The sequence below is a fragment of the Cervus canadensis genome, chromosome X, assembly GCF_019320065.1.
Source record: "Cervus canadensis isolate Bull #8, Minnesota chromosome X, ASM1932006v1, whole genome shotgun sequence".
Classification (NCBI taxonomy): Eukaryota; Metazoa; Chordata; class Mammalia; order Artiodactyla; family Cervidae; genus Cervus; species Cervus canadensis.
In genome coordinates, this window is record NC_057419.1 from 107,699,850 (window position 1) to 107,721,948 (window position 22,099).

Consider the following 22,099-nt stretch of genomic DNA (forward strand, 5'->3'; position numbering starts at 1 on the left):
GAGATAAATGCACCCACCTATGGACACCTTATCGTTGACAAAGGAGACAAGAAAATACAATGGAGAAAAGACAATCTCTTTAACAAGTGGTGCTGGGAAAACTGGTCAACTACTTGTAAAGAATGAAACTAAAACACTTTATAACCCCATGTACAAGAATACACTCAAAACGGATTAAGGATCTAAATGTAAGACGAGAAACTATAAAACGCCTAGAGGAAAACATAGGCAAAACACTCTCTGACATAAATCACAGCAGGATCCTCTATGACCCACCTCCCAGAGGAATGGAAATAAAAGCAAAAAATAAATGAATAGGACCTAACTTAACTTAAAAGCTTTTGCACAACAAAGAAAGTGTAAGCCAGGTGGAAAGACAGCCTCCAGAATGGGAGAAACTAATAGCAAATGAAGCAATGGACAATGAATTAATCTCAAAAATATGCAAGCAGCTCCTGCAGCTCAATTCCAGAAAAATAAATGATCCATTCAAAAAATGGGCCAAAGAACTAAATAGATATTTCTCCAAAGAAGACATACAGATGGCTAACAAACACATGTAAAGATGCTCAACATCACTCATTATCAGAGAAATGCAAATCAAATCCAGGATGAGGGACCATCTCACGTTGGTCAGAACGGCCCCTATCAAAAAGTCTACAAAGAATAAATGCTGGAGAGGAACAGTGTGGAGATTCCTCAGAAATTTGAAATGGAACTTCCCTATGACCCAGGAATCCCACTGCTGGGCATACACACTGAGGAAACCAGAATTGAAAGAGACGCGTGTACCCCAATATTCATCACCGTACTGTTTATAATAGCCAGGACATGGAAGCAACCTAGATGTCCATGGGCAGACGAATGGATAAGCAAGCCATGCTACATGTGCACAATGGAATATTACTCAGCTATTAAAAAGAATGCATTTGCATCAGTTCTAATGAGGTGGATGAAGCTGGAGCCTATTATAGAGTGAAGGAAGTCAGAGAGCAAAACGCTAATACAGTATATTAACACATATAAATGGAATTTAGAAAGATGGTAACAATGACCCTATATGTGAGACAGCAACAGAGACACAAAGGTAAAAACAGACTCTTGGACTCTGTGAGAGAAGGCGAGAGTGGAACGATTTGAGCAAATAGCATTGAAACATGTATGTGAAACAGATCTCCAGTCCAGCTTGGATGCATGAGGCAGGGTGCTCAGGGCTGTTGCGGTGGGATGATCCTGAGGGATGGGATGGGGAGGGAGGTGGGAGGGGGGTTCAGGATGGGGAACACATGTACACCCATGGCTTACTCATGACAATGTATGGCAAAACCACTATCATATTGTAATTAGCCTCCAATTGAAATAAATCAATTAAAATAAAAGAACTTTAAAAAAAATAAAGGGCAGCACACCCAGGGGGTCTTTCACTCTTATCGATTTTAAATCACATTCAGTGACTGACTTTGAATCATCAGTGGGGTCTCCCAGGCGTTACAGTGCCAGAAAGATTGAATTAGGGAGCTGCAGCCCAGGTCAAAGATAACATATCATTGAGTTAAAATTTGAACTCAACTCTTTGGATGCTGATGGTGAAACTCTGTGTTTTGGTTGCTTCTAAAAAGTTTTCTGAAGACACACAGGATTCTCATCTTCAGAGCCTCTGCCTTATATATCTCCATATTTGTTTAACTTCTCCTTGGAATTTTTGAAACATTTCAAAATGAAAGTTAACACCAAATTAAATATTGCATACTCTTTCTTTTAAACCATGATAAACTTGTAGAAGTTGGACTAACAAAAGACTTTATTGGGGAAGAAAGTTTTACGACTGGAGTTGTTTAGAAATCCTAGGATATGGTGATGATTACAAGACCAAATTTTACTCAGTCTTATATTAATACTTATGTAAATTTCTCTGTACAGACTTCCATGACTGTCGAGTGGATAGAACTCCATGCTTTCACTAGAAGGGCATGGATTCAATCCCTGTTCAGGGAACTACGCCTCCACAACATACATAGTACCCCCCACCCCTCCCCACCAAAAAAAAATTCTCTGTAGAGGGTGCTCCTGTTTGTAATGTGCACCGGGATTGGGCCACAAGCACTGGCCTTCTTTGGGAATATAATGCTCTCCAAAGTTTTCTTAGCAAATAGGTGGCCTAATCAATATTTGGTTTGTTCCCTCCAAACATTATTTGAGTCCCTGGGAGTGCTGGTTGTGGGTTTTAGTTGTATCAGCACTTTGTGCCTTGTGAGCCCCTTTAGCTGACAGCATAGGTGAGTGATGCAACAAACCCCATTATGAGGTAGGTGGCCAGGAGGTGATTTCTGTCTGCCTTTCTCAGGGGGAGTTTCACATTCACCGCCCCCATGTGAAAACCCCTTCCCATCTGGGCCTGGCAATCTAGACCCTAATGTCTTTCCACACCCCAGACAAAGGCAGGAACACCACACCACTACTCCTGGCCCTTGAAATCAAGTGTTAAGCAGGGTTATCCATCTTCAGTGCAGACTCCTGACCCACTCCACACCTCTACTCTCTGGCTAACTGGGGACCTGAGGGTCTGTTCCCCAACCTCTTGGGACCCCATACCCTCCCGTTTCCAGTGCCCACCTCTTCTCTTCTCTCCCTCCCTTCCATCAGAAAATTCACACACACACACAAATATCATCTTTTCACCATTTGATGTTTCTTTTATTTGCAGCCATCAGCTTACTATGTTCGTGTGAGAGTCTTTTCTTGGTTGGCCATTGCTAAGAATGCAGACCTCTGGAGACACATTTCTAAACTGTCTGACTTTTGCTATTCACTTACTGGCTGCCCAGGTTGTACTTCTCCAGAGTCTCTTCTTTTGGGGCGGCTGAGCTTATTTTCTCCTTTGATTCTGCCTCCTTCCTTGACTCTGCCTCATCTTTTGGTACCTTTTTCGGCTTCGATTCAATTTCTTTCGTCCACAGCGAGAGAAGAAACAGTTTGCTTTTCTTGTTTTCTTCACCTTCGTCGATTGAGTGGCATACGATCGGATTTTCTTTCTGAGGGCACCTTGTAGGGGTCTTCTGGCCCTCATGGTCATATTTCGTGCCTGCAAGACAAGACAAGTGTATTAGTTTTGAGGAAAGGACATAAAACCTGAGGTGGAAGGGAGATTTCATGAGAAAGGGATGTGGGCTAATGAGGGCTTTTGTGCCAGGCATGGGCAGGGTAGAGGTCTTGGGCAGCAAAGTCAGTGGAGAACATGGGAAGCTTAGTTGGAGTCATCTTACCTTCATACTGCCTCTGCACCTCCTTTGACAAAGGGTCTTCTTTTTTCCATTCTTCCTTGAAGCAAACCGCGTTGCAACTCTTCTTGACTGCGGTGGCTTCCTGGTTGCCTTAGTCATGATGGTGCCAAGAAGTGGCCTAACCCAGACTCTCTGCCTCTGACCTCCCTATTTATACCCTTGGAGGACAATGAGGAGCCACACCCTTCAATCTGATTGGTCCGTTAGGCACTGCTCCAGCCAATAGTAGCTTGGGGGGCTTAGACATCACAGTGCACCACTGTGCCCATCAACATGGGCTAGTGGATGCTGAGGGAGGCCGTGATGTAACTTTCCCACTGCTGACATGTCTGTGTGTCTGATTCTGGGGAGTGGTGATTCAGGGGCATGGTGCTTCTCCTCATGACTTTCAAACTTCCTTTCTGTTCTCTTTATCCTTTGACTTATATGTGCCACTTCAACACTCCTGCCTCTTGCATCCCTCTATGAACATCTGCCGAACCCTTTCTGTCCCACTTCATCCCTTCAGAGTCCTCTAAGCACTTCATCTCTAGATCACCTTCTGCCTGTTGGGGGTTCCTGAGGGGCTTAAGGAACTTAAGAGCAAGCACTTAAAGTGGACAAAGGTAATTAAGAACAGGTTGGATGTTTTATCTACTGTGATGAGCTTTAGCGACCCCCAGACTTGGTGAATCCTCTCTGTTGCCCAAAGTTCAATACACAGTCTCCAGAAGATTACACATCAGAGCAAAGACAGTTTTAAATGTCTCCTCCACTAAATTTTTTGGGGACACTTCAACTCTCATATTGAGTAGGGAAACTCAACTTGCCCCATCTAGCAGAAATCAATTCCTGATTGTTTTTTTTAAAGGAAGTTGCTCAAAGTCAAGAGTCAGTTCACCAGTGCACCACTGACTCTTGACAGAATCACTTCCCCAGTCACTCCTCCTTGACCATTATCAGTAGGTAGGGCCCATTGCAGTGCTGACCAATAGCTGAGCAGGAGAAGTATCTGTAGGTAGCTCCCTGAGAGTTGGTTGCTTGTGGGTGGGGCCAGTGAGGGACTGACCAATGGCTGAGCAAGTCCTGTTGCCTAGTAACAGGAGGCGGAGTAATACGGCACGGCAATGGCTACCCGCGAAGGGCTCTGCCCATGTTGCTCTGTTACATAAGGACACTTTGGGTCCAGTGTGCCGGCATCTTTTTGACTGACTCCTTTCCAACCTCAGATTTTTATTTCACATACTTTTTTAACTTTTGCCTATCATTCCTTTTGTTATATTCCCAGGCATTCCTTTCACCAGCACTTATCTCTGTGCCCCTCCAACCGCTGGCACTTGATCACATGTTCAGCATATAGTATAAATAGTTCAAAGCCAACAAGAATGTGCAGGCCAGCCCACGTTGAAAACTACTTTCACAAACCTTAAATTCACAGTGATTCTTTTTCTCTTTACAGTGTAACAGAGCAGGATGAGCACAGCCTTAACAGGTAGCCATTGGTGTGTTCCGTTTCAACCCACCCTGTTCCTTGGCAACAGGTGTTGCCCAACCATTGCTTGGTGCCTCAGAGCGCCCCAGCCACAAGCAAACAGTTGTAAATGAGTGACTGTTGGCTGTCCTGCTTAGCTATTGGGCAGCACTGCAGTGGGCAATGCCCACAGGTTACTGTCAGTGAGGGACCATTGGGGAAGTGATTAAGTCATGGGTGGTGTGGTGGCAATCAGGAGGAGACTGAGATTAGAGGCAGATTCAGGCCTTCTTCCAGAGGCCCTGGAGCTCACGCAGACTTGGGCCGGTGGGTGAGCTGGAGGGCCCACGGAATAGCCTGGGGACTGCATGCTGTAGCGCTCTTTAGTTCCTCTTTGTGTCTGCCTTAAGGGTGGTGTCGCCTGCATATCTGAGGTTATTGATAGTTCTCCCGGCAGTCTTCCAGCTTGTGCTTCATCCAGTCTTGCATTTCTCACGATGTACTCTGCATATAAGTTAAATAAGCAGGATGACAATATACAGCCTTAACATACCCCTTTCCCATTTTGGAACCAGTCTGAGGTTTCATGTCCGGTTCTAACTCGTGCTGCTTTCCCTGCATACAGAGTTCTCAGGAGGCAGGTGAGAGGGTCTGGTATTCCCATCTCTTTAAGGATTTCCCAGAATTTGTTGTGATCCACACAGGACAGTGCTTGAGCCTAGTCAGTGAAGCAGATGCTTTTCTGGAATTGTCTTGCTTTTTCTATGATCCAACGGATGCTGTCCATTTGATCTCTTGTTCCTCTGCCTTTTCTTAGTCAAGCTTGAACATCTGGAAATTCTTGGTTCATGTATGGTTGAAGCCTAGCTTGGAGAATTCTCAGCATTTATTAGGTAGTGTGTGAGATGTCCCTATCCCCACAGTCGTGTCAAATCAAGTTCCTTCTTACATTAGTCTGGATTTGTTTTATTTAGTTGCAAAAATGGACATAAATTCTTTGGTGTAATGCTTATTTCCCACTTCACAGGTATTCATTCACCCCCTGCGGAATTTCAGGCACTGTTGTGGGTGCTAGGCGCGCATCGGGAGCCAATACACAGAACCCTGGTTTCATGGGGCTTACATTCTAGTCAGTGAGGATGGAAGGTTAATACTAACCACAAATAGTCAATTATACAGTATAGAGAGAACCTTATGAGTTTTGAGAAATGGGGAGTTTTTCCTCCCCAGAGGATAATGACGGAAGGCCTTATGAATCCAGGACATTTGAGCAAAGACTTAATTAAAGAAAAGAGGGAGTGACTTTGTGGCTATCTTGGGCAATAAAGACTGGGGAGAGGAAATGGCCAGGGCAAAAGCCCCCAAAAGGCATTGTCTATGTCCTTTCAATAAAACAAGGAGGCTGGTGCAAGTGGGACCAGGTGAGTGAGGACAAGACTAGAAAGTGATGAGCTGCTGATGAGAGAGAACAGGGCAGGAGAAGGAGGAATGTAATAGTAAACATCTTTCCGTTTACATGATGAATTGGTTCACCATACACAAACCACACTGGGCTGTGGTGGTAAAGAGGAGAGGCATTTGTCATAGCCTGATGGCAAGGCGTTTGGGGAGGGGTACTTTTCACTAAAGACACCTGAGATGAATCCTGAGCCACCTAAAGTAGATAGATCACCAAGTGGAAAGCTGTGAAAGTGTTTCCCAGACAGTGGGGGAGAACCTGCACAGGCACCGAGACCCAAGAAAGCTGGTTATACATGCCTTGCATATAACTGGAATCTACGGTATGATGGGGAAATTGTGAAGAAACGTGGCCTTGGAGGAAGAGGGAAGAACTTGATGGGACACCTGGCATATGCTAATTTAATGTCTGGGTTACCCTGCTTCGAAAGAGCATTATTAATGTTTTCTAATTGTAAATATATACTCAAGGCAAAGCAGTATGGAAATTGCAAAAAGGAGTATACAAATGAAACTAGAGAACACCAATAAGTGTGTCAATAGACATATATACTGTTCATATTCTGTCTTTGTTTTTCTAGCTAAATGTTTATGACATATATATTATATATGTTATATAATGCTAAATGTATACATATAATACATATATTTTTGGATGAACATATGTATATCAGTGATTTTTTTTTTAATTTATACAAATTGAATCAATCTATATGCTATATTGTAGCCTTCCTTTTCTATACCATATGCTGGGAGAATGTTTCCACCTCAACAAACATGCAACTACCAGTATTTCTGAGGATTACTGGGGTGTTCAAATGCTTGCTTATCTCATACTCCAGGCAAGTGCTATGAAGACAGGAACCATGTGCATCTTGCTCACTGGTTGCTTCCATATCTTTTCTATTATAAACAAGGCGGTAATAAACTTTGGGGTTCATGTATCTTTTCAAATTAGTGTTCATTTTCTTCTGATGTATAGCTAGGCGTGGAATAGCTGGGTCACATGGTAGTTCTATTTTTAGTGTTTTTAAGAAACTTCCACGTTGTGTTCCAAGGTGAGTGCACAAATTTACATTCCCACCAATTATGTACAAGGGCTTCCTTTTGTCCACATCCTTGCCGCCGTATGTTATTTTCAGACTTTTTGACTTGATGATAGCCATTCTGACAGCTGTGAGGTGATATCTCCTAGTGATTTTGATTTCTATTTCTCTAAGTATTAGTGATGGTCAGTGTTTTTCCATGTGCCTATTACCTCATACTGTCAGTAGTCTTTCTGATCTGGTTCTTTAAGTTAAGTTGAAAAACTTTCAAGTTCTTACAATCATCAATAGCATGTCCCTTTTTCTTGTTGAATAGTATTCCATCGGATGGATGCACCATTTGTATATTGGTTTACCAGTTGAATAACATTTGAGTTATTCCCAGTTTGGGGCTATTATTAATAGAGCCACAATAAACATTGGCATGAAGGGTTTTATGTGAACAGAAATTCATGTTTTACGTGGGAGTTATTTAGGAATGGGATCACACAGTTTTCCAGTGTGCAGATATTTATGAGTGATGAAAAACATTTCCCAAAGGGTCTTTATCATTTTGCATTCTTATGAGTCACTGAGGAGAGTTTAAGTTTCCCTCTTTTCCTGAGAGTTGTTTTATGTTCTCAGTTATTTTATTTCTTTTATCCAAGATACAATTTGCATACTTAATATGCCTTCAGTACTAATTACTAATTATTTTAATTAATTTTATGTGTTTATGAGTCATCTGTACAACTTATGTCATATCTTATGTCAACAATTGCTATTCAAATATTTTCCCACATTTTAATTGGTTTGTTTGTTCTCTTATTAGTGAGTTTAAGAGCTCTTATGTATTATGGTTATAATATATTTTATATGAATATTGATGTAAAATATATGTGTATTTGCATAATCACCTCAAGATAGAGAACTATTCTGTAACCTTAAAGGAATTCCCTAATACCACAGTCTTATATTCTATTTCCATAATCCCTTATGACTACTGATTTCTTTTCCATGTCTCTAATTTTGTCATTTTGAGAATAATATGTACATGGAATCATCAAGTACATGCCTTTTTGAGGTTGGCCTCTGTTTTACTTTGGCATGCACTTGAGATTCATCCACGTTGTTACATGTATTAATATTTTCTTCCATTTTATTGATGAGGAGTGTTACTGGTATGGTTAACTGTGTGACTGGTATGGTGGTATGGTTATGTAACTATGGTTAAACCACAGTCGAACCATTCACTCATTGAAGGACCTCTAGCCTGTCTACATTTTTAGGTATTACAAACAAAGTTTCAATGACAATTCATGTAAAAGCTTTTATGTTCATTTCTGTAGACTAAATATGCAGGAATACAACTTCTGGGTCAAATTGTACTTGAATGTTTATAGCATGTTCTTTAATAAAGTGTCAAACTGTTTTCCAGGATAGCTGTACCATTTGATACTCTCACAAGAAATGTATGAATAATCCAGTTTCTCTGCATCCTTGCCAGTTTATTGTGTGGTCACCTTTTAAAAATGTGTAGCCACTTTGATAGATATAGAGCGGTTAGAACTCTTTATAGCTTTAATTTGCATTTCCATCATAGCCAATATGCTCAGCATCTTTTCCTGTGCTTATTTGCCATTGCTGTGACTTCTTTGGTCAAGTTTTTGTTCAAGTCTTTCAATTATCTTGATCGTTTTCTATTGAGTGTCTCTTTTCACCTGATGACTTTTAGAGTTTTCAATAAGTGTTTTTCATTCCCAATTAGTTTCCATGCAATTATATTTGTTGGAGCTTTGCACATGTAAAATTATTCATATTTTATGTTTACGCATTCAGACACAATGGATTTAGCCTAAATTTGAGGAACATTAGTTTCTGCATGGCTTTCTTCTAGAACTATATGATATTTTTACTTTTTCTATGTACATTTGGTTTTCCATATATATGCCAATATATACATTTGTAAGTATCTCTGTGTAAGTCAAGATAGTATACATAGGCCACATCCTAGATATAGGATACATCTATAGAAAATATTCTACTTGTTTTGCTCTTTGAGAAAGACCCTATCTCTGAAAAGTAATTTTAATACAGAAATGCAGGGAAGTTGACTATTGATTTACAGAATAGACAGGGTATCTTGGTAAGACAGCCAGCCAAAAGTCTGTCAAGTTCTGGTACGGTTGTACAGCTGAATGTAAGCATTTTGTAAATCTAAAGCTTTTTTTTTTTTTTAAATTAATGTTTAGGTATGGAGATTCTATAAATAGGAAAGTATTATCACATATTAAATTCCTACATTAAGAGCTTTGGAGAAATGTTCAATCAGAAAATCATGGAATATACTGATGATATTGGTGTAATTGCAGGTTGGACCAGACATTCATCAATACTGTATAGAACTGCAGTGTTTCAAAGGTTGGGGATGAGATTATGGAAAGAATCCATATCATTCTTAGTATTGATCTACATAGAAAAATAAATTATTCATCAGTAGTTGTATCAGTATAATTAAAAATAGATTGAAATCTGCAGAAAAAAGCAAATTGATGTCTACATTATATATCACAAACTAGAAATCTGTCTTCCATTTTAGCCATGCTAGCTCTTCAGAAATGAATAGTCTTTTAATGACAAATGGAATCGAGGACTAGTTAGAAGGGAAAATATTTCATCCTTTCCCTTGCTCCATCATGACTGAAGACAAATTCTGAAAGTTCTATAGAGATCACATAACTAGAACAAACAATTTCATAATTTGTAAGGAAATACAAAAAACTCCGGATAGCCAAAGCAATTTTGTGAAAGAAGAATGGAACTGAAGGAACCAACCTGCCTGACTTCAGGCTATACTACAAAGCTACAGTCATCAAGACAGTATAGTACCAGCACAAAGACAGAAATACAGATCAGTGGAACAAAATGGAAAGCCCTGAGATAAATGCACCCACCTATGGACACCTTATCGTTGACAAAGGAGACAAGAAAATACAATGGAGAAAAGACAATCTCTTTAACAAGTGGTGCTGGGAAAACTGGTCAACTACTTGTAAAGAATGAAACTAAAACACTTTATAACCCCATGTACAAGAATACACTCAAAACGGATTAAGGATCTAAATGTAAGACGAGAAACTATAAAACGCCTAGAGGAAAACATAGGCAAAACACTCTCTGACATAAATCACAGCAGGATCCTCTATGACCCACCTCCCAGAGGAATGGAAATAAAAGCAAAAAATAAATGAATAGGACCTAACTTAACTTAAAAGCTTTTGCACAACAAAGAAAGTGTAAGCCAGGTGGAAAGACAGCCTCCAGAATGGGAGAAACTAATAGCAAATGAAGCAATGGACAATGAATTAATCTCAAAAATATGCAAGCAGCTCCTGCAGCTCAATTCCAGAAAAATAAATGATCCATTCAAAAAATGGGCCAAAGAACTAAATAGATATTTCTCCAAAGAAGACATACAGATGGCTAACAAACACATGTAAAGATGCTCAACATCACTCATTATCAGAGAAATGCAAATCAAATCCAGGATGAGGGACCATCTCACGTTGGTCAGAACGGCCCCTATCAAAAAGTCTACAAAGAATAAATGCTGGAGAGGAACAGTGTGGAGATTCCTCAGAAATTTGAAATGGAACTTCCCTATGACCCAGGAATCCCACTGCTGGGCATACACACTGAGGAAACCAGAATTGAAAGAGACGCGTGTACCCCAATATTCATCACCGTACTGTTTATAATAGCCAGGACATGGAAGCAACCTAGATGTCCATGGGCAGACGAATGGATAAGCAAGCCATGCTACATGTGCACAATGGAATATTACTCAGCTATTAAAAAGAATGCATTTGCATCAGTTCTAATGAGGTGGATGAAGCTGGAGCCTATTATAGAGTGAAGGAAGTCAGAGAGCAAAACGCTAATACAGTATATTAACACATATAAATGGAATTTAGAAAGATGGTAACAATGACCCTATATGTGAGACAGCAACAGAGACACAAAGGTAAAAACAGACTCTTGGACTCTGTGAGAGAAGGCGAGAGTGGAACGATTTGAGCAAATAGCATTGAAACATGTATGTGAAACAGATCTCCAGTCCAGCTTGGATGCATGAGGCAGGGTGCTCAGGGCTGTTGCGGTGGGATGATCCTGAGGGATGGGATGGGGAGGGAGGTGGGAGGGGGGTTCAGGATGGGGAACACATGTACACCCATGGCTTACTCATGACAATGTATGGCAAAACCACTATCATATTGTAATTAGCCTCCAATTGAAATAAATCAATTAAAATAAAAGAACTTTAAAAAAAATAAAGGGCAGCACACCCAGGGGGTCTTTCACTCTTATCGATTTTAAATCACATTCAGTGACTGACTTTGAATCATCAGTGGGGTCTCCCAGGCGTTACAGTGCCAGAAAGATTGAATTAGGGAGCTGCAGCCCAGGTCAAAGATAACATATCATTGAGTTAAAATTTGAACTCAACTCTTTGGATGCTGATGGTGAAACTCTGTGTTTTGGTTGCTTCTAAAAAGTTTTCTGAAGACACACAGGATTCTCATCTTCAGAGCCTCTGCCTTATATATCTCCATATTTGTTTAACTTCTCCTTGGAATTTTTGAAACATTTCAAAATGAAAGTTAACACCAAATTAAATATTGCATACTCTTTCTTTTAAACCATGATAAACTTGTAGAAGTTGGACTAACAAAAGACTTTATTGGGGAAGAAAGTTTTACGACTGGAGTTGTTTAGAAATCCTAGGATATGGTGATGATTACAAGACCAAATTTTACTCAGTCTTATATTAATACTTATGTAAATTTCTCTGTACAGACTTCCATGACTGTCGAGTGGATAGAACTCCATGCTTTCACTAGAAGGGCATGGATTCAATCCCTGTTCAGGGAACTACGCCTCCACAACATACATAGTACCCCCCACCCCTCCCCACCAAAAAAAAATTCTCTGTAGAGGGTGCTCCTGTTTGTAATGTGCACCGGGATTGGGCCACAAGCACTGGCCTTCTTTGGGAATATAATGCTCTCCAAAGTTTTCTTAGCAAATAGGTGGCCTAATCAATATTTGGTTTGTTCCCTCCAAACATTATTTGAGTCCCTGGGAGTGCTGGTTGTGGGTTTTAGTTGTATCAGCACTTTGTGCCTTGTGAGCCCCTTTAGCTGACAGCATAGGTGAGTGATGCAACAAACCCCATTATGAGGTAGGTGGCCAGGAGGTGATTTCTGTCTGCCTTTCTCAGGGGGAGTTTCACATTCACCGCCCCCATGTGAAAACCCCTTCCCATCTGGGCCTGGCAATCTAGACCCTAATGTCTTTCCACACCCCAGACAAAGGCAGGAACACCACACCACTACTCCTGGCCCTTGAAATCAAGTGTTAAGCAGGGTTATCCATCTTCAGTGCAGACTCCTGACCCACTCCACACCTCTACTCTCTGGCTAACTGGGGACCTGAGGGTCTGTTCCCCAACCTCTTGGGACCCCATACCCTCCCGTTTCCAGTGCCCACCTCTTCTCTTCTCTCCCTCCCTTCCATCAGAAAATTCACACACACACACAAATATCATCTTTTCACCATTTGATGTTTCTTTTATTTGCAGCCATCAGCTTACTATGTTCGTGTGAGAGTCTTTTCTTGGTTGGCCATTGCTAAGAATGCAGACCTCTGGAGACACATTTCTAAACTGTCTGACTTTTGCTATTCACTTACTGGCTGCCCAGGTTGTACTTCTCCAGAGTCTCTTCTTTTGGGGCGGCTGAGCTTATTTTCTCCTTTGATTCTGCCTCCTTCCTTGACTCTGCCTCATCTTTTGGTACCTTTTTCGGCTTCGATTCAATTTCTTTCGTCCACAGCGAGAGAAGAAACAGTTTGCTTTTCTTGTTTTCTTCACCTTCGTCGATTGAGTGGCATACGATCGGATTTTCTTTCTGAGGGCACCTTGTAGGGGTCTTCTGGCCCTCATGGTCATATTTCGTGCCTGCAAGACAAGACAAGTGTATTAGTTTTGAGGAAAGGACATAAAACCTGAGGTGGAAGGGAGATTTCATGAGAAAGGGATGTGGGCTAATGAGGGCTTTTGTGCCAGGCATGGGCAGGGTAGAGGTCTTGGGCAGCAAAGTCAGTGGAGAACATGGGAAGCTTAGTTGGAGTCATCTTACCTTCATACTGCCTCTGCACCTCCTTTGACAAAGGGTCTTCTTTTTTCCATTCTTCCTTGAAGCAAACCGCGTTGCAACTCTTCTTGACTGCGGTGGCTTCCTGGTTGCTTTAGTCATGATGGTGCCAAGAAGTGGCCTAACCCAGACTCTCTGCCTCTGACCTCCCTATTTATACCCTTGGAGGACAATGAGGAGCCACACCCTTCAATCTGATTGGTCCGTTAGGCACTGCTCCAGCCAATAGTAGCTTGGGGGGCTTAGACATCACAGTGCACCACTGTGCCCATCAACATGGGCTAGTGGATGCTGAGGGAGGCCGTGATGTAACTTTCCCACTGCTGACATGTCTGTGTGTCTGATTCTGGGGAGTGGTGATTCAGGGGCATGGTGCTTCTCCTCATGACTTTCAAACTTCCTTTCTGTTCTCTTTATCCTTTGACTTATATGTGCCACTTCAACACTCCTGCCTCTTGCATCCCTCTATGAACATCTGCCGAACCCTTTCTGTCCCACTTCATCCCTTCAGAGTCCTCTAAGCACTTCATCTCTAGATCACCTTCTGCCTGTTGGGGGTTCCTGAGGGGCTTAAGGAACTTAAGAGCAAGCACTTAAAGTGGACAAAGGTAATTAAGAACAGGTTGGATGTTTTATCTACTGTGATGAGCTTTAGCGACCCCCAGACTTGGTGAATCCTCTCTGTTGCCCAAAGTTCAATACACAGTCTCCAGAAGATTACACATCAGAGCAAAGACAGTTTTAAATGTCTCCTCCACTAAATTTTTTGGGGACACTTCAACTCTCATATTGAGTAGGGAAACTCAACTTGCCCCATCTAGCAGAAATCAATTCCTGATTGTTTTTTTTAAAGGAAGTTGCTCAAAGTCAAGAGTCAGTTCACCAGTGCACCACTGACTCTTGACAGAATCACTTCCCCAGTCACTCCTCCTTGACCATTATCAGTAGGTAGGGCCCATTGCAGTGCTGACCAATAGCTGAGCAGGAGAAGTATCTGTAGGTAGCTCCCTGAGAGTTGGTTGCTTGTGGGTGGGGCCAGTGAGGGACTGACCAATGGCTGAGCAAGTCCTGTTGCCTAGTAACAGGAGGCGGAGTAATACGGCACGGCAATGGCTACCCGCGAAGGGCTCTGCCCATGTTGCTCTGTTACATAAGGACACTTTGGGTCCAGTGTGCCGGCATCTTTTTGACTGACTCCTTTCCAACCTCAGATTTTTATTTCACATACTTTTTTAACTTTTGCCTATCATTCCTTTTGTTATATTCCCAGGCATTCCTTTCACCAGCACTTATCTCTGTGCCCCTCCAACCGCTGGCACTTGATCACATGTTCAGCATATAGTATAAATAGTTCAAAGCCAACAAGAATGTGCAGGCCAGCCCACGTTGAAAACTACTTTCACAAACCTTAAATTCACAGTGATTCTTTTTCTATTTACAGTGTAACAGAGCAGGATGAGCACAGCCTTAACAGGTAGCCATTGGTGTGTTCCGTTTCAACCCACCCTGTTCCTTGGCAACAGGTGTTGCCCAACCATTGCTTGGTGCCTCAGGGGGCCCCAGCCACAAGCAAACAGTTGTAAATGAGTGACTGTTGGCTGTCCTGCTTAGCTATTGGGCAGCACTGCAGTGGGCAATGCCCACAGGTTACTGTCAGTGAGGGACCATTGGGGAAGTGATTAAGTCAAGGGTGGTGTGGTGGCAATCAGGAGGAGACTGAGATTAGAGGCAGATTCAGGCCTTCTTCCAGAGGCCCTGGAGCTCATGCAGACTTGGGCCGGTGGGTGAGCTGGAGGGCCCAGGGAATAGCCTGGGGACTACATGCTGTAGCCCTCCAGAACCCTCACTAAGGGTCTCCACTACCCTTGGCCGAAGCCTTGAGAAGCAGTGTACCTCTCCCCCATCTCTGTCTCTGTGACATACTAGCAGTGGTTTATTTTCTGGGTGTCAGTCTGTGAGAACTGGTCTCCCCATTGGAGGCCCTCAGGACACTGAGGACCTGTTGTGTAGGATCTCTGTCTCTGTCAGGAATGACAGCTGTGCAGATTGTGGCAACCTGGCCCTGAAGATGCTGCTGACTGAAATCTGCTTCCCCTTACCCAGGACTGGGACACTGCAGGGTGAAAGCTGTGCCTTGAGACTGCCCTTCCTTGTCGGGACAGAGAATATCATTCATCAGGTTGAGATTCATAGGAACATCATTACCTGACCATGACCTCACCTTAAGCACAAAGCGTGTGACACCAAGAATTCTGTAGCAACTTACCACAACTCTAACATTTGTTTTTAAACGCACTTACTGAAAACTTTCAGGAACTTTGGCTTCTTAGGGCATGAGCTACCCATCTCCTTATATGAGGCTTTAACAAACCTTTCCCTGTTCCAAACATTAACGTTTAGGTTTGATGGGCCTCATTCTGTGTCAGGCACATGGACTTGCAATTTTGTAAAAAGAGTTTTGTCTAAGGACAGACTTTGCCTCTCTTAAACAACAGCAGAGACTGGCCAAGTGCTCACAATTATCCATAAGATACCTGCTGACTTGACTTGGCTAAACTTTAGCCAAGCTTCTCTCCTCTGAACTTCAGCTTTCCCCCAAGCTTGAGCAAGCCCTAAGATTCAAGCATTTCGGTCTCCCTTAACGGCTCATTCTGAGAATCAGCTCACTGCAGAGACAAACATTTCCTATTAAACTGCTCCATCATGCAGTCTGCTCAACCATCCCCACCACTTGTCCCATCATACACACACACACACACACACACACACACACACACACACACACACACACACACACACACACTCTCTCTCTCTCTCTCTCTCTCTCTCTCTCTCTCTCTCTCTCTCTCTCTCTCTCTCTCTCTCTCTCTCTCTCTCTCTCTCTCTCTCTCTCTCTCTCGGTTCCTGCTGGCCCTGCTTATCCTTCCATGTTAAAGAAACATCTTTTTCTGTTCTAGTTTGAGACATGTGAGGAACTCTGGTCAAAGCATTCTCCCTATTGCAATCAGTTCAGTTCAATGGCTCAGTCGTTTCTGACTCTCTGAGACCCCTTTGACTGCAGCACATCAGTCTTCACTGTCCATCACCAACTCCCAGAGCTTGCTCAAACTCAAGCCCATCAAGTCGGTGATGCCATCCAACCATCTCATCCTCTGTCGTCCCCTTCTCCTCTGGCTTTCAATCTTTCTCGGCCTCAGGGTCTTTTCCAAACAGTCAGTTCTTTGTCTCAGATGGCCAAAGTATTGGAGCTTCAGCATCAGTCCTTCCAATGAATATCCAGGACTGATTTCCTCTAGGATTGACTGCTTTGATGTCCTTGCAGTCCAAGGGACTCTCAAGAATCTTCACCAACACCACAGTTCAAAAGAATCAATTCTTCAGTGCTCAGCTTTCTTTATGGTCCAACTCTCACATCCATACATGACTATATGGAAAACCTAGCTTTGACTGATGGACATTTGTCGGTAAAGTAATGTCTTTGCTTTTTAATACGCTGTCTAGGTTGGTCATAGCTTTTCTTCCAAGGATCAAGCGTCTTTTAATTTCATGGCTGCATTCACCATCTGCAGTGATTTCAGAGCCCAAGAAAATAAAGTCTGTCACTGTTTCCATTGTTTCCCCATCTATTTCCCATGAAGTGATGGGACCAGATGCCATGACTTTAGTTTTTTGAATGTTGAGTTGAGCTAGCTTTTTCCATTCTTCCCTTTCACCCTCATCAAGAGGCTCTTTAGTTCCTCTTTGCTGTCTGCCTTAAGGATGGTGTCATCTGCATATCTGAGGTTATTGATATTTCTCCCGGCAATCTTCCAGCTTGTGCTTCATCCAGTCTTGCATTTCTCACGATGTACTCTGCATATAAGTTAAATAAGCAGGAGGACAATATACAGCCTTGACATACTCCTTTCCAGTTTGCAACCAGTCTGATGTTTCATGTCCGGTTCTAACTATTGCTACTTGCCCTGCATACAGAGTTCTCAGGAGGCACATAAGAGGGTCTCGTATTCCCATCTCTTTAAGGATTTCCCACAGTTTGTTGTGATCCACACAGGACAATGCTTGAGTGTAGTCAGTGAAGCAGATCCTTTTCTGGAATTCCCTTGCTTTTTCTATGATCCAACGGATGCTGTCCATTTGATCTCTTGTTCCTCTGCCTTTTCTTAGTCAAGCTTGAACATCTGGAAATTCTTGGTTCATGTAGCTTGGAGAATTCTCAGCATTTTTTAGGTAGTGTGTGAGATGACCCTATCCCCATAGTCATTTCAAATCAAGTTCCTTCTTACATTAGTCTGGATTTGTTTTATTTAATTGTACAAATGGACATAAATTCTTTGGTGTAATGTTTATTTCCCACTTCACAGGTATTAATTCACCCCCTGCAGTATTTCAGGCACTGTTGTGTGTGCCAGGCGCATATTGGGAGCCAATACCCAGGACCCTAGTCTCATGGGGCTTACATTCTAGTCAGTGAGGATGGAAGGTTAATACTAACCACAAATAGTCAATTATACAGTATAGAGAGAACCTTATGAGTTTTGAGAAATGGGGAGTTTTTCCTCCCCAGAGGATAATGACAGATGGCCTTATGAACCCAAGACATTTGAGCAAAGACTTAATTAAAGAAAAGAGGGAGTGACTTTGTGGCTATCTTGGGCAATGAAGACTGGGGAGAGGAAATGGCCAGGGCAAAAGCCCCCAAAAGGCATTGTCTATGTCCTTTCAATAAAACAAGAGGCTGGTGCAAGTGGGACCAGGTGAGTGAGGACGAGACCAAAAAGTGATGAGCTGCTGATGAGAGAGAACAGGGCAGGAAAAGGAGGAATGTAATAGTAAACTTATCTTTCCATTTATGTGATGAATTGGTTCACTGTACACAAACCACACTGGGCTGTGGTGGTAAAGAGGAGAGGCATTTGTCATAGCCTGATGGCAAGGAGGTGGGGGAGGGGTACTTTTCACTAAAGACACCTGAGATGAATCCTGAGCCACCTAAAGTAGATAGATCACCAAGTGGAAAGCTGTGAAAGTGTTTCCCAGACAGTGGGGGAGACCTGCAAAGGCACCGAGACCCAGGGCTGGATATGCATGCCTTGCATGTAACTGGAATCTAAGGTATGATGGGGAAATTGTGAAGAAACATGGCCTTGGAGGAAGAGGGAAGGACTTGAAGGGACACCTGGGCATATGTTAATTTAATGTCTGGGTTACCCTGCTTCGAAAGAGCATTATTAATGTTTTCTAATTGTAAATATATACTCGAGGCAAAGCAGTATGGAATTGCAAAAAGGAGTATACAAATGAAATTAGAGAACACCAATAAGTGTGTCAATAGACATATATACTGTTCATATTCTGTCTTTGCTGTTCTACCTAAATGTTTATGACATATATATTATATATGTTATATAATGCTAAATATATACATATAATACACATATTTTTGGATAAGCATATATATCAGTGAATTTTTAAAATTTATACAAATTGAATCAAACTATATGCTATATTGTAGCCTTCCTTTTCTATATCATATGCTGGGAGAATGTTTCCACCTCAACAAACATGTAACTACCAGTATTTCTGAGGATTACTGTGGTGTTCAAATGCTTGCTTATCTCATACTCCAGGCAACTGCTATGAAGACAGGGACCATGTGTATCTTGCTCACACGTTGCTTCCATATCTTTTCTATTGTAAACAAGGCTGTAATAAACTTTGGGGTTCATGTATCTTTTCAAATTAGTGTTCATTTTCTTCTGATACATAGCTAGGAGTGGAATAGCTGGGTCACATGGTAGTTCTATTTTTAGTGTTTTTAAGAAACTTCCACGTTGTTTTCCAAGGTGAGTGCACAAATTTACATTCCCACCAATTATGTACAAGGGCTTCCTTTTGTCCACAACCTTGCCACCATATGTTATTTTCAGACTTTTTAATTTGATGATAGCCATTCTGACAGCTGTGAGGTGATATCTTCTAGTGATTTTGATTTCTATTTCTCTAAGTATTAGTGATGGTCAGCATTTTTCCATGTGCCTATTACCTCATACTGTCAGTAGTCTTTCTGATCTGGTTCTTTATGTTAATTTGGAAAACTTTCAAGTTCTTATACTCATCAATAGCATGTCCCTTTTTCTTGTTGAATAGTATTTCATCAGATCGATGCACCATTTGTATATTGGTTTACCAGTTGAATAACATTTGAGTTATTCCCAGTTTGGGGCTATTATTAATAGAGCCACAATAAACATTGGCATGAAGGGTTTTATGTGAACAGAAATTCATGTTTTATGTGGGAGTTGTTTAGGAATGGGATTACACAGTTTTCCAGTGTACAGATATTTATGAGTAATGAAAAACATTTCCCAAAGGGTCTTTATCATTTTGCATTCTTATGAGTCACTGAGGAGAGTTTAAGTTTCCCTCTTTTCCTGAGAGTAGTTTATGTTCTCAGTTATTTTATTTCTTTTATCCAAGATACAATTTGCATACTTAATATGCATTAAGTACTAATAGCTAATTATTATAATTAATTTTTATGTGTTTATGAGTCATCTGTACAACTTATGTCATATCTTATGTCAACCAATTGCTATTCAAATATTTTCCCACATTTTAATGGGTTTATTTGTTCTTTTATTAGTGAGTTTGAGAGCTCTTATATAGTATGGTTATAATATATTTTAATGTATATTTATGTATATGTATATATATATGTAAAATATACATGTATTTGCATAACCACATCAAGATAGAGAACTATTCTGTAACCATAAAGAAATTCCCTAATACCACAGTCTTGTAACTACATTCTTTTTCCATAATCCCTTATGACTACTGATTTCTTTTCCATGTCTCTAATTTTGTCATTTTGAGAATAATATATACATGGAATCATAAAGTATATGTCTTTTTGAGATTGGCCTCTGTTTTACTTTGGCATGCAGTTGAGATTCATCCACTTTGTTACATATATTAATATCTTCTTCTATTTTATTGATGAGGAGTGTTACTGGTATGGTTAACTGTGTGACTGGTATGGTGGTATGGTTATGTAACTATGGTTAAACCACAGTCGAACCATTCACTCATTGAAGGACCTCTAGCCTGTCTACATTTTTAGGTATTACAAACAAAGTTTCAATGACAATTCACGTAAAAGTTTTTATGTTCATTTCTCTAGAATCAATATGCAGGAATACAACTTCTGGGTCAAAATATACTTATGTGTTTATAGCATGTTGTATAATAAAGTGTCAAACTGTTTTCCAGGATAGCTGTACCATTTTATACTCTCACAAGAAATGTATGAATGATCCAGTTTCTCTGCATCCTTGCCAGTTTATTATGTGGTCACTTTTTAAAAAGGCATAGCCACTTTGATAGATATACAGCGGTTAGAACTCTTTATTGTTATAATTTGCATTTCCATCATAGCTAATATGCTCAACATCTTTTCCTGTGCTTATTTGACATTGCTGTACCTTATTTGGCCAAGTTTTTGTTCAAGTCTTCAATTATCTTGATCATTTTCTAATGAGTGTCTGTTTTCACTTGATGACTTTATACAGTTTTACATAAGTGGTTTTCCTTCCCAATTAGTTTCCATGCAATTATATTTATTGGAGTTTTGCACATGTCAGATTATTAATATTTTATGTTTACACATTCAGATACAATGAATTTAGCCTAAATTTGAGAAATATTCGTTTTTGTATGGCTTTCTTCTAGAAATATATGATATTTTTACATTTGCTATGTACATTTGGTTTTCCACATATATGCCAATATATAAATTTATAAGTATCTCTGTGTAAGTCATAATAGTATCCATAGGCTACATTCTATATATAGGATACATCTATAGAAAATATTCTACTTGTTTTGCTCTCTGAGAAGGACCCTATCTCTGAAAAATAATTTTAATAAAGGAAATGCAGGGAAGTCAACTATTGATTTACAGAATAGACAGGGTTTCTTTGTAAGACAGCCAGTCCAAAGTCTGTCAAGTACTGGTATCATTGTACAGCTGAATCTAAGCATTTTATAAACCTAAAGCTATTTTTTTTAAATCAATGTTTAGCTATGGAGCTTCTATAAATAGGAAAGTATTATCACATATTAAATTCCTACATTAAGAGCTTTGGAGAAATATTCAATCAGAAAATCATGGAATATACTGATGATATTGGTGTAATTGCAGGTTGGAGCAGATATTTATCAATACTATATAGAACTGCAGTGTTTAATAGGTTGGGGATGAGACTATGGAAAGGATCAATATCACTCTTAGTATTGATCTACATAGAAAAATAAATTATGCATCAGTAGTTGTATAAGTATAATTAAAAATAGACTGAAGTCTGCAGGAAAAAAATATTGATGTCTACATTATATATCACAACTAGAAATCTGTCTTCCATTTTAGTCATGCTAGTTCTTCAGAAATGAATTGCCTTTTAATGACAATTGGAATTGAGGACTAGTTAGAAGGGAAAACATTTCATCATTTCACTTGCTCTGTCATGACTGAGGACAAATTCTGAAAGTTCTATAGAGATCACAAAACAAGAACAAATAATTTCATAATTTGTATGGAAATACAAAAAACTTTGGATAGCCAAAGCAATTTTGTGAAGAAGAATGGAACTGGAGGAACCAACCTGCCTG

At 40.7% G+C, this 22,099-nt stretch overlaps 2 protein-coding genes across 2 annotated transcripts; both read right to left on the reverse strand.

Annotated features, from left to right (window-relative positions):
• Positions 1-2,731: 2,731 nt before the first annotated feature.
• On the reverse strand, positions 2,732-3,385 carry LOC122436030 (spermatid nuclear transition protein 3-like). Its single transcript, XM_043460161.1, has 2 exons — positions 3,264-3,385; positions 2,732-3,082 (listed from the first exon to the last, which is right to left on the reverse strand). Exons 1-2 carry the CDS (start codon positions 3,378-3,380, stop codon positions 2,867-2,869), a joined length of 333 nt encoding a protein of 110 aa, XP_043316096.1. The 5' UTR covers positions 3,381-3,385; the 3' UTR covers positions 2,732-2,866.
• Positions 3,386-12,882: 9,497 nt separating this feature from the next.
• On the reverse strand, positions 12,883-13,531 carry LOC122436033 (spermatid nuclear transition protein 3-like). The gene is made up of 2 exons (XM_043460168.1): positions 13,415-13,531; positions 12,883-13,233 (listed from the first exon to the last, which is right to left on the reverse strand). Exons 1-2 carry the CDS (start codon positions 13,529-13,531, stop codon positions 13,018-13,020), a joined length of 333 nt encoding a protein of 110 aa, XP_043316103.1. The 3' UTR covers positions 12,883-13,017.
• Positions 13,532-22,099: the final 8,568 nt, after the last annotated feature.

Coding starts and splice junctions, on each gene's coding strand:
- LOC122436033 (XM_043460168.1), bottom strand. CDS start 13,531: ATGACTAAAGCAACCAGGAAGCCACCGCAGTCAAGAAGAGTTGCAACG. Junction 13,234..13,414: donor GGTGCAGAGGCAGTATGAAG/GTAAGATGACTC, acceptor CTTGTCTTGCAG/GCACGAAATATGACCATGAG.
- LOC122436030 (XM_043460161.1), bottom strand. CDS start 3,380: ATGACTAAGGCAACCAGGAAGCCACCGCAGTCAAGAAGAGTTGCAACG. Junction 3,083..3,263: donor GGTGCAGAGGCAGTATGAAG/GTAAGATGACTC, acceptor CTTGTCTTGCAG/GCACGAAATATGACCATGAG.